The sequence below is a fragment of the Periplaneta americana genome, chromosome 6, assembly GCF_040183065.1.
Source record: "Periplaneta americana isolate PAMFEO1 chromosome 6, P.americana_PAMFEO1_priV1, whole genome shotgun sequence".
Classification (NCBI taxonomy): domain Eukaryota; kingdom Metazoa; phylum Arthropoda; class Insecta; order Blattodea; family Blattidae; genus Periplaneta; species Periplaneta americana.
In genome coordinates this window covers 15,600,655-15,616,299 of record NC_091122.1, presented here as the reverse complement: position 1 = coordinate 15,616,299, position 15,645 = coordinate 15,600,655, and the positions used below count along the sequence as shown (strand labels likewise).

The 15,645-nt window shown below is 35.7% G+C and overlaps 3 protein-coding genes across 5 annotated transcripts in view; 1 reads left to right on the top strand and 2 right to left on the bottom strand.

Moving 5' to 3' along the window:
• Gart (trifunctional purine biosynthetic protein adenosine-3 Gart) overlaps positions 1 to 8,777 on the bottom strand; it is a 36,085-nt gene extending 27,308 nt beyond the window's left edge. The window contains exons 1-4 of the mRNA XM_069827556.1: positions 8,621 to 8,777; positions 5,359 to 5,515; positions 3,612 to 3,701; positions 154 to 401 (exon numbers count right to left, since the gene is read on the bottom strand). Of these exons, the coding sequence (XP_069683657.1) occupies positions 154 to 401; positions 3,612 to 3,701; positions 5,359 to 5,433 (413 nt within the window). The 5' untranslated portion in view covers positions 5,434 to 5,515; positions 8,621 to 8,777. The remainder of the gene's footprint in view (positions 1 to 153; positions 402 to 3,611; positions 3,702 to 5,358; positions 5,516 to 8,620) is intronic.
• Positions 8,427 to 15,645, top strand: part of fal (falten) — a 53,218-nt gene continuing 45,999 nt past the window's right edge. The window contains exon 1 of one of the 2 annotated variants that reach the window (XM_069827558.1): positions 8,427 to 8,569. The gene's annotated coding sequence lies outside the window, so the exon portion shown is untranslated. The remainder of the gene's footprint in view (positions 8,570 to 15,645) is intronic. The other variant, XM_069827559.1, reaches the window with a different exon arrangement.
• The window catches only part of LOC138701039 (succinate dehydrogenase [ubiquinone] iron-sulfur subunit, mitochondrial-like), a 64,846-nt gene continuing 64,265 nt past the window's right edge, over positions 15,065 to 15,645 (bottom strand). For both annotated transcript variants that reach the window (XM_069827571.1, XM_069827570.1), the window contains exon 7: positions 15,065 to 15,290. In XM_069827571.1, coding sequence (XP_069683672.1) covers positions 15,153 to 15,290 — 138 coding nt within the window. In that variant the 3' untranslated portion in view covers positions 15,065 to 15,152. The remainder of the gene's footprint in view (positions 15,291 to 15,645) is intronic.

The following is a 15,645-nucleotide window of genomic DNA, read 5'->3' as shown; positions in this document are numbered from 1 at the left end:
TAATACTATACATATCTTATGATAAAACATATTTCTTGTGTAACTAAAAATACATATTTATGAAATAATCTGACTGAATTATTTATTTTTCATTTAACTTTTGTGATGAATCTTTGCGTATTGGGAAGACTGTGTTAAGTGCCAAGTTCTTACCTTTTAATGAACGATTTCGCCTTTTCTGCTGCTGTAAACGCTCCCCATCTTGCAGTAGGAATACCATGCCTGTCCATGAAGCTTTTTGCCCAGTCTTTGTCAGATTCAATTCGGGCGGCTTCTTTTCCTGGACCGAAGCAATTCACTCCAGCTGCACGCAAAACATCTGCAATTCCTCCTGCCAGAGGATCTTCTGGGCCCACAACCACCAGATTTATTTTGTTTTCTTTACACCATTCTGCAACAGCCTATAAAAATACAGCCAAGGTAAAGACAGTACTTAGTTGCCAATAAATAAATAAATAAATAAATAGAACATATTTATGCATCTGCTTTTCCTCATAATCAAATCTTTCTAAATTGGGACATTCTTTGTATTTGTATTCTTAATATTGATCAAGTTTTGTAATGTTAATTGTATATTATTTTATGCACACGGTTTATTATTATTTTTTCTTTATAGTAAGGAGGGGCCCGAAGGCTTTGCACTGCAGCCTGAGGCTTATTGTGCTCTACCACTTCTATTCTGAAAATGATATCTGTTGTCGAACAATAGAACCAGCATACTGCACAATGAAGTTAACCTGGTTACGGTAATGAAGATAACAGCATGTGAACAAATGATGGCGAAATGAGTCCAAGGTCCAACGTCGAAAGTTATTCAGCAATTCTGCTTCAATTGAGGGAAAATCTCGGTAAAAAAAATCCCAACCACGTAACTTGCCCCAAACAGTATTTGAACATGTTTTACAGTCAGACATGCTAACTGTTATTCCATAGCACTGGACCATTACAAGGTATTAAATAAGTTTCAAACTCATGCTTTATTTCTTTTGGCTGTCAGCACTTCGACATTGCAGATACTAAAGAACTGTCAGTAAATTTCCAGTTTAAGTCCCACAACTGTGAGAGGCACTGTAAATCACTGATCAAGGGAGAGCTGTGGATGATATGCTTGCTAGATTAGAGTCTAGCAATAAACGTCCACAATTTCTATCTGATCTAATAGATATCCTGGTACGAGATTTTTCAGGTAAGTTGTAAATTATGTTTTATTTAACGACGTTTGCAACTGCTGAGGTTATATCAGCATCACCAGAGTGCCAGAATTTTGTTCCACAGGAGTTCTTTTACATGCCAGCAAATCTACTGACATGAGCCTGTCGTATTTAAGCACACTTAAATGCCATTGACTTGGGCTGGGATCGAACCCACAACCTCAGCCACAGATGGCCTGCGCTCTATCGACTGCGCCACCCAGACCGACGATTTTTTTAAAGGTATTTGTACTATTTCATAAATGTAGAAACATCCAATGTTTCGAACTAATGTCGGCTTCATCATCACAGAAGGCAGGGAAAGGAAGAACCTTAATTTTGATACATTAAACTACTAAGAAGAATTCCTCTATGGAACTGGATGTCAAAATGTACTATGGAGTTATATATAGATGCGGTGAGAAAGGCATGGGGCTAATGGAAGAAGAGTCGCCATTGGCTGACTTTCAGAACCATTACATACTGTTATATTCATTCATTCATTCATTATTAGCACTACAGCCCATGAAGGGCCTGGGCTTCCTTAATCAGTAGAAACCATTCATCTCTATCTTGAGCCCGTTGTCTCCATCTCTTGCATCCAACTCTCCGCAGATCATCCTCTACATCCTGAAGCCACCTCAGCCTTGGTCTTCCTCTCTTCCTTAATCCTCCTGGGTATCCATATAATGCCCGTTTAGGTAATCGGCCTTCTGGCATACGTTCAAGATGTCCCAACCATCTAAGTTTGCCTTTCTTAATGAAGGAAACTATACTCGGTTCTCCATACAGTTCCATTAGTTTTTTATTTGTTCTACTTCTAAACTGACCATTTTCAAAATGGGGACCATATATCTTTCTCAGGACTTTTCTTTCCCAAACTGCTAGCATATTTTCATTATTTATTGTTAAAACCCAAGCTTCGCTAGCTAGAAAATAATTGCAGATCTGGATAATGAACCGAGTTTAAATAATTTTCCAAGCCCAAACAGGCATCTATTACCGGCCATTATTCTTACATACTGTTACACAAATTGGAATTTGAATGTATTAAAGATGATACCTAAGGTCGGTTTATATCTTACTTATCAAATAAGAAACAAAAAGTGAAAACAATTATACTCGTACCACATAACCACGAAGTTACTCACTCAGAATTTAAGAATACTAAACGTGGAGTTACCCAGGAATCAATTTTAGGTCTATTACAGTTTCTAGTTTATATTAATGATTTAATATCAATACTAAATAATTTATACTAGGTAATCTTATTTGTAGATGATCCAAGTGATTATCTTCAACAAGGGTGGCCAATCCTTAGATGCCATTGGGGCCGTACCTCGCCAATAATTCGTCCCCCATAAATTTTCTTTACGAATTTAAAATGCGTAAATTTTGTTCAGGACAGCATACTGGATTCATAATTCTTTCAGTAAATTTCGGCACTTGATGCGATGTGTGTCAGTAAAACGTGAAAGATTGTATGACACTAAATATTGTGAGCTTGGGCCCGTGTCAAAGGGTCCCACAACTTGAATCACTTCAGCACTCAACTGCCATGGCGTGCAGCGTGCAATATCGCGTTTGCTATGGACGGAAATTCACAAAGTGTTACAAAGTTACCATTACGAGTATATGCTTCACATGGGGCTCGACCAGCCTGGTCTGTTTCTATTATCTATTGTTTGGTGACGCGGGACTGTGGACGTAGACAGATTGCAAAGCTCTGAAGCATTTCAGTGAGTGCATAAAAAAACATGAAGAAAGTGCAATACATTTAGAAATTTAGTTTAAAATATTTGGGACAGTAAATACCGCTGCACAAATTGATTCTGCGGTAAAATTTTCAATCCAGAAACACAATAAACAGGACACAAAAAAAAAAAGCATATACTAGGGAGAGTAACTGATACTTTATTATTTTGTGGAACTCACGAATTATCACTGAGGGATCATAACGAAAATCAGGGATCGACAAATCGCGGGAATTTGTTAGACTTCTTATATTTACTTGCCATAAGGAAATAACGGAATGAAAAAATGAAATTATGAGGATAAAATTATCTTGAAGAATATGAACATCCTGTTTTCGACTTTTTCCAATTAAAAAATCTTCAAGTCTCTTCCCTTCTCGACATTGTTATGGTCCTAACTATTGTGAAGTTCATACAAAAATATATTTTGTCTTCCATTTCAGAAAAAGGCTTCGTTTTTCTAGGCCACAGAAAGTCACTCTCCTAACTGAGCTATCTCAGCTATTATTTTTACACATTGATACATAAGAATCGTTAAATAGAGCGAAAGTGTCAGAAACTGTGTAACAAACTTAGGCCATATATTTCCAAGTCACACCTTCGATTGATTTGCCTCTTAAATCACTCATAGCGTTTTATGAAATCTGTAAGCAAATTATGTACTCACCTTATGATCCTTGATATTAAGTGATATACACGTCACTTTATCAATATGAGAAATTCCAGTGTTTCCAGAGGCAACATAAACTTGCTTGACCTGTAATTAACACAAAATGACCATAAATTTTAAGGTTTCCAGCAACAATTTATGTCAACCTACAATTTTTTACTCTTACAGTTGTAGTCATAAAGTGACTGAGCAAGAAAATACACAGAATGATTATTTATTCTCTTATTGTAATTTTGCTCATAAACATGTATGTTATATTTTTCAAATACATACAGGAAATCAGTAGGCCTACAGTAAAAGCTCTCAAAACGACTACCTTCACTCAGGAGTAAATTCAGTGAATGGTAATCTTTATTTTCTGGACTAGATTTCATTCTCAACAACATCCATATAAATAATCCCTCATTTCAGTGGTCACCTCTAAGTATAGTCAGCAGCCAGACAACTTTTATAGATTCACCTCTACTTGATGACATACAAAATCTAGTCCAAATACTTTATTTTTCTCTCTATCCATGAATGAATAATATGGTATAATACATCACTGCTCTAAATTATAGTTGCTCTCAAAATTCTTTCTAAGAAATGTTACTGTATTAGAAACGGTTAGGTTACTAACACTGTTTATGATGCTTCCCTGATTTATGGCACATAACTTGAAGCTTTGTCCTGCAACAGCACACAAGGATATTGAATATGCTATACCTGCCACTAAACAAATACCGGTATGTTCTTTTGAATGAGACAGCACGATTAAAAATGAGGACGTCCTACTAATTGAAAATACATGCCTATTGATAGTGAGATGCACATAACCATTGAGTTATTAGCTGAAATATAGAAAAATGTGTGACTAGAAATAAATACATTCGAAATGTTCTGTATTGCATGCATATTGAATTTAAAATTAAAATTTGGGAATAAACAAATTCATTTAAATTCATTCAATTAAGACTATTTCCTCATTCCAGGTTTTGACTTAGCAACCATTACTTTCAGATGTTGTTCTTTTGTAACTCTCTGCCATATAGGCAGAAAAACATATGAAATTTTTATTAGATCAAAATTAAAATATCATGGAGAAGATTTTTTTAAAACACACTTTAATTTTCTTAAACATTTCCGAGTTTTTTGACACTGAATATTAACTTCCTTAAAAACATACTCTTGTTAAATGTCAAAAGAAAAACATAAATTTTGAACGAAATGGTTTTTAATAATGAATTGTTTCAATCCTAACATAAGAAAACTGAGTTTATGTCCATGCATGAAAATCTACTGGTTAATAAAAATCTAATCTAATCTAAGCTAAGAACCCCTGGATACAATACAACGGAATATTATAGAAGAAGCGTAAAATATAGGATAGAGCACTCAATGTGTAACCCCAGATGATAAAAGCAGGTGTGGGAGGGTTTCTGAAAGTACAGAAAGTACTCAATTACAAAGTAATTAATTTTTGCAAAGCGAAGTCAAAAGATGTAATTCAAAGGACAAACCAATAACATTTGTGGGGATGTATCAAATTTCAAATTGTAGAATTAATTTTTCTCTATCATTATAATTTCACTATTCCTCTACTGTAGCAATATTATCAGTCTGCTATTTCTTCATCGTGAGTCTTATCAACGCTGAACAACTTCATAGCATTAGAGAGTAGATTTCCTTACAGAACAAAGTAATATTATAATACAGTAGAGCGAAACATAATTGATAAGAATGAAACTAATATCACAATACATACCTGCTCAGACTGCGCGAGTTTCCAGCAAATAGCATGTTCTCTTCCACCGCTACCAATTACTAGCACATCAGCCATGTCAAAATATATTTCTGCCAACCTGTGTTCTATCTTACTGACAACCGAAACACACAGATTGCTGTAAACTCCAAATCAGCAGCTGCAATCAAATATATATATTTTAACTCTTACATCATAAAAACGTCACTATTCAGAATGAAATGAACCAGAACAGAGAACAGAGCTGACGCATGAACCTTTGAAAACAACAGATAAGAAGAAATGTCATCATTCTCGTCTAGAAGGAAGATCCCAGATATCACGACGTGAGAACTGTGAATGCTTTCTGCAGTGCTGCAGGAGACTTGATCTGAATAATGATCCAGGTTATAGACAAAAGTTAACAGTACTGATAAGGTGGATGCTAATTCACGTTTCTAGTAGTCCTGACTCTATAGTTAGATCTGGAATTCTGGCCAGAAAGATACAGTAAAGAGTTACAGTACATTAGTCAAAATGTCTATCGTTATTTAAATTGTACTCTCAATAAAAGTTTTCTAATATTTTTAACTATCAATAATTTGCAGAAATGAAATTTTTATATTAAAATCTTATGATATACAGGGAAATGTAACATGATTTTTAATCAAAATTACAGATGGGTTGACACATTTCCTCAATATCTGATATCAATATATCTGTTTTAGAGCTTTGATACTACAAATTTAAAAGAGAGACTTGGAGTAACAAAGATACTTCCACAATAGTACTGCAATATTTTGTGGTGTCAGACTGTCTGCACTTAATAACACTTTACTAGCAAATTCTGTGGTCCACTGCTGTGGGGTAGTGGTCAGCATGCCTGACTACGAAACTAATGGGCCCGGGTTCGAAACCTAGTCGAGTTTTTCCACCAACCAATAGGAAGTAAATTCTGAACAATTTTCGGTACTGGACTCTTATTTAAAAAGCAAGTAAGGAATTTTTTAATTTAAATAAATAACTTTTGAAGGAATACTAGAACTTTGCAAATTAATTTTAGTTAGACAGCAAGTAAAGGATTTCCAGATTTAAATAAATAATTTTTGGGAAATACCAGAGCTTGCAAATTTGGAGTTCATTCACACATCTTACACTTGACCAGACCCATTCTGGAAGAATGATGGCAGTACTAAATCTTTTACTAGGAATTCCTCTTACGCACCACTACTGAGGGACTTCTTAATGCCATGACTGAAAGTATTGAAAATTTTAGTGTACAAGAGGTGAGGATTACTTTACAACCTACTGTCACATATATATTTTTTTAATGGTGGAGAAGACAAATTATTGTAAAACACGGAATAAAGATGGATATTTACATGGTCCCATAACACATACATAGTTAGGCCTATATATTCTTTTGGTCCTGTGAAAGGAGTGCAAATGTAATCTGTTGAAACAAAAATAAAGAAAAAACATAAAAAAGAAGAAGAGAACCCCTTAAAAATTAAAATGTATCGAGTCCTTTTCCCAAAAGTATCGAAGAATGTCCAACAGCAAATCCAGGTCAGTTCTAGAATGAGAGGCAGAAGAGGAAAGGGTAGAGACCATCACAGGGACGGATGAACGAGGTGCGAGTATACAGAAATAGAAACTTAGGGAAGAAGATATATCAGACAGAGAATTTTGGAGAAAGAAGATAAAATAATGTTACTAGAAGTTACTTTCCAGATGTACTATCTTTACAAATTTTTTGTGTAGCCCTATCATATTTGTTTTTGGTCGAGGAAAACCTCAGCAGTAAGGAAACTCCTAAATAAATAATAATGGTGGATTGCTCTCGATATTTCCAAGTATCGAGGCATTGAAGTGTCGAGGACTCAACTTTATTAAAAATGATAATTCTCTAAAGTAAAAATAAGCATGTCAAAGGAAAATCCACATAAGACAAAGCAATAATACTAACTTCAAACTGCCATTACAAAATAAGTATACATTTTTTAATTACAGCCTAGTTCAGTTTCAATGTATCATATTGCCTAAAATTACATCCTAGTTCAGTTTCAATGTATCATATTGCCTAAAATACATTATAAATACAAAATTAGGCAAGTGTAAAGTAATGTATCGAGCAGCATGAAAATCACCAAAAAAAATCTAGATAAGCACACAATTAAAATTTATGCCTCCTATTGCTGATTTATGAGAGTGAAAATTTGTCAGTAAATATAACTAAAAGTAAACTATGTATTGTTACTACAAGCAATAATAGTTATTTACACAAAAAATAAAACAAAAATTTATTGCTAATTTGTTGTAGTGAAAGACTACAAGAGCCAATGCCTCCATGGTCTGGTGGTCAGCATGCTAGCTTCCAAATCTGGAGGTTCCGGCTTCGATTCCCGGATTCGGCTCTTGTGAAATTTTCCTTGAAAAAGAAAATTTCCCTGGATGTCTAATCTGGATTACTGTAATACATGTGAGTGTAATTAGAGTGTACCGGGTTATTAATTAACCAATCTAAAACAGGACTGTCGCTCAGCAGAAACTTTAACACATTTCAACGTCACATTACTGGCATGTAATGCCATCAATTAGCACAACTAGAAAGCAATAAGAGGTGCTAGAATATTAGTAATGAATTAAAAAAAAAGAGCCAAATATACAAAAAGATTGAAATCTGCAGAGATGAAATTCATGTGAAGAACAATAGGTCAGGCTTCAAACCAAATAACGAAATTTGCAAGATTATAATTGAAGATAAATAAGATTGTGAGTGACACTGCGTGGGCGAATTCATGTGTGAAACCTCGGTGTTATCAAGCCCAACCGCAATTAGTGACCCCCAAGGTGAAGTCATAATACATCAGAACTCAATTGAAGAAAAAGTGGAGTTATCAGAAGTTACCTAAATTTCGCAGTTAGTAACTATCAGTATTTCTGGGGCTTTAAAATGGGATTTGACAGAAATACGTAAACTGTCATCAATTACAATTAAAGTAGCCGGTAATGTTGACATTACGTCATAAGACACCAACCAATAGCCCAACGAGTATCATTCAATCCAATCGATTATTGACTATCGAGTACAATTTCCAACGATTTCGATTAAATCTGAATGAAAACTACTTGTTTTCTATGGGTGCGGAGTAGAGTTCGATCTCTTAGTGAAAAAAAGTACAAATAGCCTTAATTTTATACATTTCGGTCTACACAGAACTGAGAAGTCATGGTGAGTATAGTTATTTTATTAAGTTTATGTAGAGTTAAATAATGTACTTACATCAATATATTTCAATCACACCAGCAGCAGCAAGTCACATGGACATCACACAAACCTAGACGAACTACACCAAAAAAAATTGTCCTTGAACTGCGATTAGGCCGGTCTGTTTATTGGTTAATGTCGTCTGTACCCCTCAACATATGGTGATCACGTGGTGGTCGATTGACGAATCGTTATTCAGCTTTTCAGTATAGAGAATAATGCCCTTCCAACAGCTGTAGTAAAAGTCGCGCATATAAGTGGAAAATAATAATCAACGATCAAGTATTGTATAACAAACGCTACAGAAATACGTTATAGTAATATATAATTCATATTTCGTGCTACAGAAATCGGTCTGTTTCTGTAAAATGAAAGAAGTGCAATCATTCAACAATATACACGATAGTGCGCACTGCGCTCTTCTTATTCAGCGTGTCACGCGTGATTCAGAGGCACACTAATAGATGTCAGGACACTGCATTTTTGGTTTTTTGGTACATACACATCGTTGCTTACGATACACATACAGAGCCCTGGCAACAAGAGTATAAAATAACAACTACCGTCAAGATTGGTCATCTGAATTAAAAATATAAATGTTCCTGCTTGTTAACCATCTCTGTTAAAGTAAAACCCTTTTCAGGCTGACACTTATGTACCATACATGTTCCTGTTAAAAAAAATACACATACAGTGGCTCTATAGATTTTGGCACGGTCACGGAAAGAAGAAATTTTTAGTTTGAAACAATCATTTTTTTATTTCACAATTTGGCTTCAGTGAAAGTTTTCGTATTTTTTACTACAATGTGCCACCCTGAAAAAAAATTATAGAATACTGTACTTTGTGTATTGTTGGAATTTCTCGTCAAATGCTTTACAAGAGGCAATTTATTAGGAGACAGCGCAAATATACCCTTAACACCTAACATACCTACTATAAGCTGGAAGCTCTTAATCCCTGTCTCTTTCTCTTCCTTTTCTATCTCTGTGTAGCATTGTTCTTTACGACACTTGTTCCGTCGTTTTTTGGTAGCCTTACAGATTCATTCATTCATTTTATTCCATAGATCTTACATGAGCAATGAAGCTTTAAGATGTGGAACATGTCAACATTTTACAATATTACAATTACAATTTTTACAAATTTTTATAGTTTTACAATTTAGTAATTTTCTACAATTTTTACAATTTTGTACAATTTTTTTACATTTTGGCGAGATTCTTATCGGAGGGCGTTCTGATGCCTCCCATAGTGTCTTAGCAACTTAACCTATTTAGTTATTTTATGGTGAGAGGGAGTGAAATTTTTTTATTGCTAATTGATGCACAGTTTTCATTTTTTTGTATGTATAAATATCATTACTGCAGCAAGTTAAATTCAGTACCAGTTTCTAAACAAAAATATTGGGGCGCAAATTAAAAAAAAGAACAGGATACAGTAACTAAATTAATTTTTAAGATAAATTCAACATTTTTATGAGATTTATTCTTAAAAGCACGTTCTTTAATACATCTAGACCACAATTTTGATACTAGCTTTCAAAATTTTAAGATAATTAGCCTACATTTTAAGGATTTATTTTAGAGGTGCTTTTATTACATTTTTGAAATGCAATAAAATGACAAATTTATATTCCAGAGAAAAGTTACTTAATAGCCTAAAAAAATATGCATGTAGCATTAATAGTTCCGAAGATATATCACTTATTGTAAGAAATAAAGCCAAAAAAACGAAGTTACGGGAAATTGTAACCAAAGTTCACTGTAATTTAAAAACCCTGTGAACCATAGCTTTAAAAATGACATCACAGCAGCTGATAAGGGCATAAATGCACATTAAATTTTTCACATATCAAAGAGTATTTCATAAACAGGAAAATTTGAAGAAAAAAAAAAAAAAAAAAAAAAAAAAAGAAAGTTACGGGAAATTGTCAATAAAAAACCCTGTGCACCAGAGCTTTAAAAATGGCGTCACATCAGCTGACAATACAATAGATGCTAATTAAATTTATATACTATATTTTTTACATTGTCAAAGAATATTTTAAAGGAAAAAATATTTTGAAAATTTACTGTTTTTTAATCATATTTAACCATCCTCTCCCCCTAAAATACCCAAGTCTGTGACTAACGATGTGGAATACGAAAGATAAAGCAAGGGTTATCTTAAGAGACCTGAAAATAAGTTGCATAACTAGGCCTAGCATCATAGCAACAAGATTATAATATATGCCTGATGATTTCATCACTGCGTCGAAGTTTACTTCGAATGTAGCGGGAAATGACTACTGATCCTTTCATCCGAGCTCACTGCCTGTCAGTCGACGGCTTCAAACACCAAGGAAGTGAGGGTTCGACTCCATGACTGAGTCAGGTTTCTTCAGAATTACCTTGTTTTGTTTTATGATCCTTTTTTATCTTATGTTTTATAATTGATTTAACTGCAAGGTCATTCGCGACTGTCGACTGCCTGCTTGGTGCGGCACATTGTTGTTGGTACAATGGATTGCTGTCATCTATCGACCAGTCCAGCATGATGTTAAGATTTTTTCGAAGCATATCTGTACAAGTGGGAACCAATCTGGCATTTATCTTTTAAACAACATGAAAAGCCTGAGTTTAAACCCAAGGTTTCTTTCATCTTCTCATGACGTCCACAACGACTCCGAGTTCACTTAATCTCATACGTATGCGTAATTAAACATCGGGGTTTCTCTGAAGTAAAAAATAGACGAAACATAGCAATTACTGGACACATCTTGTAGTGTTGGTGATGGTTAGGCAAGTTTAGTTTTTGAATGACTTAGTTAATAAATACCGTTAACAGAAAGCCAATACAAATGCTCAATTTTAAGAGATGCAATTAGGCACCGGCGTATCTGAGGCTGTATTGTTTTTTCTTGTTGATCCGGAGTTGTGCTCGAGCGTGGGTTCGATTCCCGCTTGTTGTGTTTTTTTTTTTCCGAGATTTTCCCAACCTAAGGAGAATGTCAAGTAATCAATGGCGAATCCTCGGCCTCATCTTGCCAAATACCATCTCGCTATCACCAATTACATCGACGTTAACTACCCCAGTAGTTGATACAGCGTCGCTGAATAACAAATAAAAAAAGATCCAATTTATGCATATTCGTTCTTTATTTATTTGAATTAGCACTTCAGTCATTCATCTAGTGGACTCTTTATTTCAAAATAAACCATAAAAATTTAAATCGACACTCCGTTAATATCGGGCGAGAGAATTCATACATATACACTATATATAGTGTAAGGGGTATAAGTGCAAATATTTTAGAGGTAATCGGGAATAATATATTGAACCACATTATGTAAACAAAATGTCTCAATCTTCGAAGTTATTTTTATACACGAATAAATGCCATGTGTTAGGTTCGTTAATACTTGCAGGATGAAGAGATCCTGTATTCCGGAGTCTTTGGTGTACAGCAACAAACTTTCTTCTGTTTCAACTACTTGGAAATCTTTGACAATAGAGATTCCTTGCAGCCGCCACGGTGGTCTAGTGCCTACAGTGCTGGACGTATGATCTTGTAAATCCGGGTTCGAACCCCGGCTTACTCCCGATTTATAACTTGTGTTGGGCAAGAGACCTGGTTCCCCTGTGCCTTACTTACTTACTTACAAATGGCTTTTAAGGAACCCGAAGGTTCATTGTCGCCCTCACATAAGCCCGCCATCGGTCCCTATCCTGAGCAAGATTAATCCAGTCTCTATCATCATATCCCACCTCCCTCAAATCCATTTTAATATTATCCTCCCATCTACGTCTCGGCCTCCCTAAAGATCTTTTTCCCTCCGGTCTCCCAACTAACACTCTATATGCATTTCTGGATTCGCCCATACGTGCTACATGCCCTGCCCATCTCAAACGTCTGGATTTAATGTTCCTAATTATGTCAGGTGAAGAATACAATGCGTGCAGTTCTGCGTTGTGTAACTTTCTCCATTCTCCTGTAACTTCATCCCGCTTAGCCCCAAATATTTTCCTAAACACCTTATTCTCAAACACCCTTAACCTATGTTCCTCTCTCAGAGTGAGAGTCCAAGTTTCACAACCATAAAGAACAACCGGTAATATAACTGTTTTATAAATTCTAACTTTCAGATTTTTGGACAGCAGACTGGATGATAAGAGCTTCTCAACCGAATAATAACACACATTTCCCATATTTATTCTGCGTTTAATTTCCTCCCGAGTGTTATTTATATTTGTTACTGTTGCTCCAAGATATTTGAATTTTTCCACCTCTTCGAAGGATAAATCTTTTTTTTTTATATTTCCATTTCGTACAATATTCTGGTCACGAGACATAATCATATACTTTGTCTTTTCGGGATTTACTTCCAAACCGATCGCTTTACTTGCTTCAAGTAAAATTTCCGTGTTTTCCCTAATCGTTTGTGGATTTTCTCCTAACATATTCACGTCATCCGCATAGACAAGAAGCTGATGTAACCCGTTCAATTCCAAACCCTGCCTGTTATCCTGAACTTTCCTAATGGCATATTCTAGAGCGAAGTTAAAAAGAAAGGTGATAGTGCATCTCCCTGCTTCAGCCCGCAGTGAATTGGAAAAGCATCAGATAGAAACTGACCTATACGGACTCTGCTGTATGTTTCACTGAGACACATTTTAATTAATCGAACTAGTTTCTTGGGAATACCAAATTCAATAAGAATATCATATAATACTTCCCTCTTAACCGAGTCATATGCCTTTTTGAAATCTATGAATAACTGATGTACTGTACCCTTATACTCCCATTTTTTCTCCATTAGGTTCCCCTGTGCCATCCCAACAAATCTCCATCATCTCATCTCATCGCTGGTGTAGCGTAGACCAGCCTTCTATGGCGCACCCTGGGCAACGACACTGTTGGTAAATTACTGGTCTACTACACAACTGTCTTCACATGAGTGAATGACGAACAGTCAAGTACCCGCCATTAGTATAATCCTTGCCACATTTGCAGATTGTTCTGTTGCTCTTTACATTAAATGAATATCGGTTAATTCAGCATCAGTGAACCCTACTACATATAACCTCCAATTACGTCAAATATTGGCGAGTGAACGCCTTGCAAGGTTGTTGTTGTTTAGTCAACTGTCTGAAGACAGGTTTGAATCTCATAAGTGACACCAGTAAGGCATCACTCATGAGGCAGCTAAATCAGGAGTTAACGGAGTAGGGTGGCTACTTCCTTTCCTCCTCCATTGCAGTCATCGCTGATTAGTAACATATTTTTATTTTATTGGGTTATTTTACGACGCTGTATCAACATCTAGGTTATTTAGCGTCTGAATGAAATGAAGGTGATAATGCCGGTCCAGAGTCCAGCACCGAAAGTTACCCAGCATTTGTTCGTATTGGGTTGAAGGAAAACTCCGGAAAAAACCTCAACCAGGTAACTTGCCCCGACCAGGATTCGAACCCGGGCCACCTGGTTTCGCGGCCAGACGCGCTGACCGTTACTCCACAAGTGTGGACAGTAACATATTAATCAACAACTCTAAACTGACTGCTATAGAATGTTTGTGCTGGAGCACATGTAATCGAAAGATTTGCGTATAGTCTAAACTGACAGGCGCTTCATAGTATGATCATAAACAATCAGATCTTAAAACAGTGACGCATATGAAAAATTATTAGCACAGGGGAAAAAGTAAATAGGGAGTTATTTTATGTGTATTTTTCTTAAACAAATGTCAAAATATTTTCACGTAAACTTCTTACACTCTATGTAAATATAAATGGTTATTTAAATGAGTGAGGACACATTTACAATAGCTGTAAACTGTTAAAATGTGATTAACACGAAAAAAAATATCAGACACAAAACTACCTAATTCAGTGCTGTTATGAATGTAATAGAGAATTTGTCAACACTTTGAGGAGATGTCGGCTGCAGAAGAGCTTCGTGTGTGAACAGACTCGCCACTTCCTATCGTAACTCTCGGGTTGCGCAGCAAATTTAGCGTAGCTATTAATTTCAGCGATATCCGGTATCCTGACTTTTGAATAACTTGTATATATACAGGTCTTGTGGGACTAAAAGTCCTGTATAAAAATTCAGTCGTAATGAGGGATGGGGAGTTGGGTCAAAGAGATATGATGGTAGTAATGTTTTATTTAACGAGGCTTTCAAATATATAGAAATTCAATATGGGCGGGAAATGGTCAACGAATTTTTCCTGGAGCCCTCTAACATGAACAGAATTATTTTACGTGCCGTAAATATAGCTTATGATATGGACGTCCCAGCTTTACTTCCCTCTCGGAGAAAGCCATGTTAAGGATTACATCGTCCTTTAAAATCTATCGCCCATGCTGGGTTTGAAGCCGCGAATCTCGGTTCCAACGGTCAGCAAGACCACAGAAGACGCCGAAAACGTTACTATAGGTTATATTTATTGAATTAACTTTATTTTGCAAACGGCAACATTAAGAATACATTTTTAGAACACACAAATCCACAAATATAAACTGAACGCAAGACATTGTAATAATATATACGTCTCCGAGATCAGAGTTTCCTTCTCTCCCGAGGTGGCATTGGCGGCGGTGACTTGACGCACACCGACTCCATGTCTGGCATCTGTTTGTCTGTCAGACCGGCCAACATCCGCTTTAACTCGTTGACTGCGAATCCTGGGTTCAGTCCCTGGAGGCACAGCATGATCAGGTGGTGAAGACGTGTATATAAAATTAGACTACATCTAATTTGGGACTAGAGATAAACTTCAATTTACGTCAGGCTTTTTGTACGTCTTTTCATGTTGGTCTTTCATTTTCGAGTGTCGGTGATAATCCGCAAAACTGGCAGGTCGTAGAGTATTGTCATGGATAAATATATAATATGGTATTGCCATGAAGGAGACAAGTTATGGAAGATAAAAATATGAAATAAAAGGCTGACATTTTAGAATGGCGAATTATACATAGTGAGAAAATGTGCTTATTTTACCTTTTGGTACATGAAGTTAATAAGCAAGCGAAAGTAATTATTTCCATAAGAA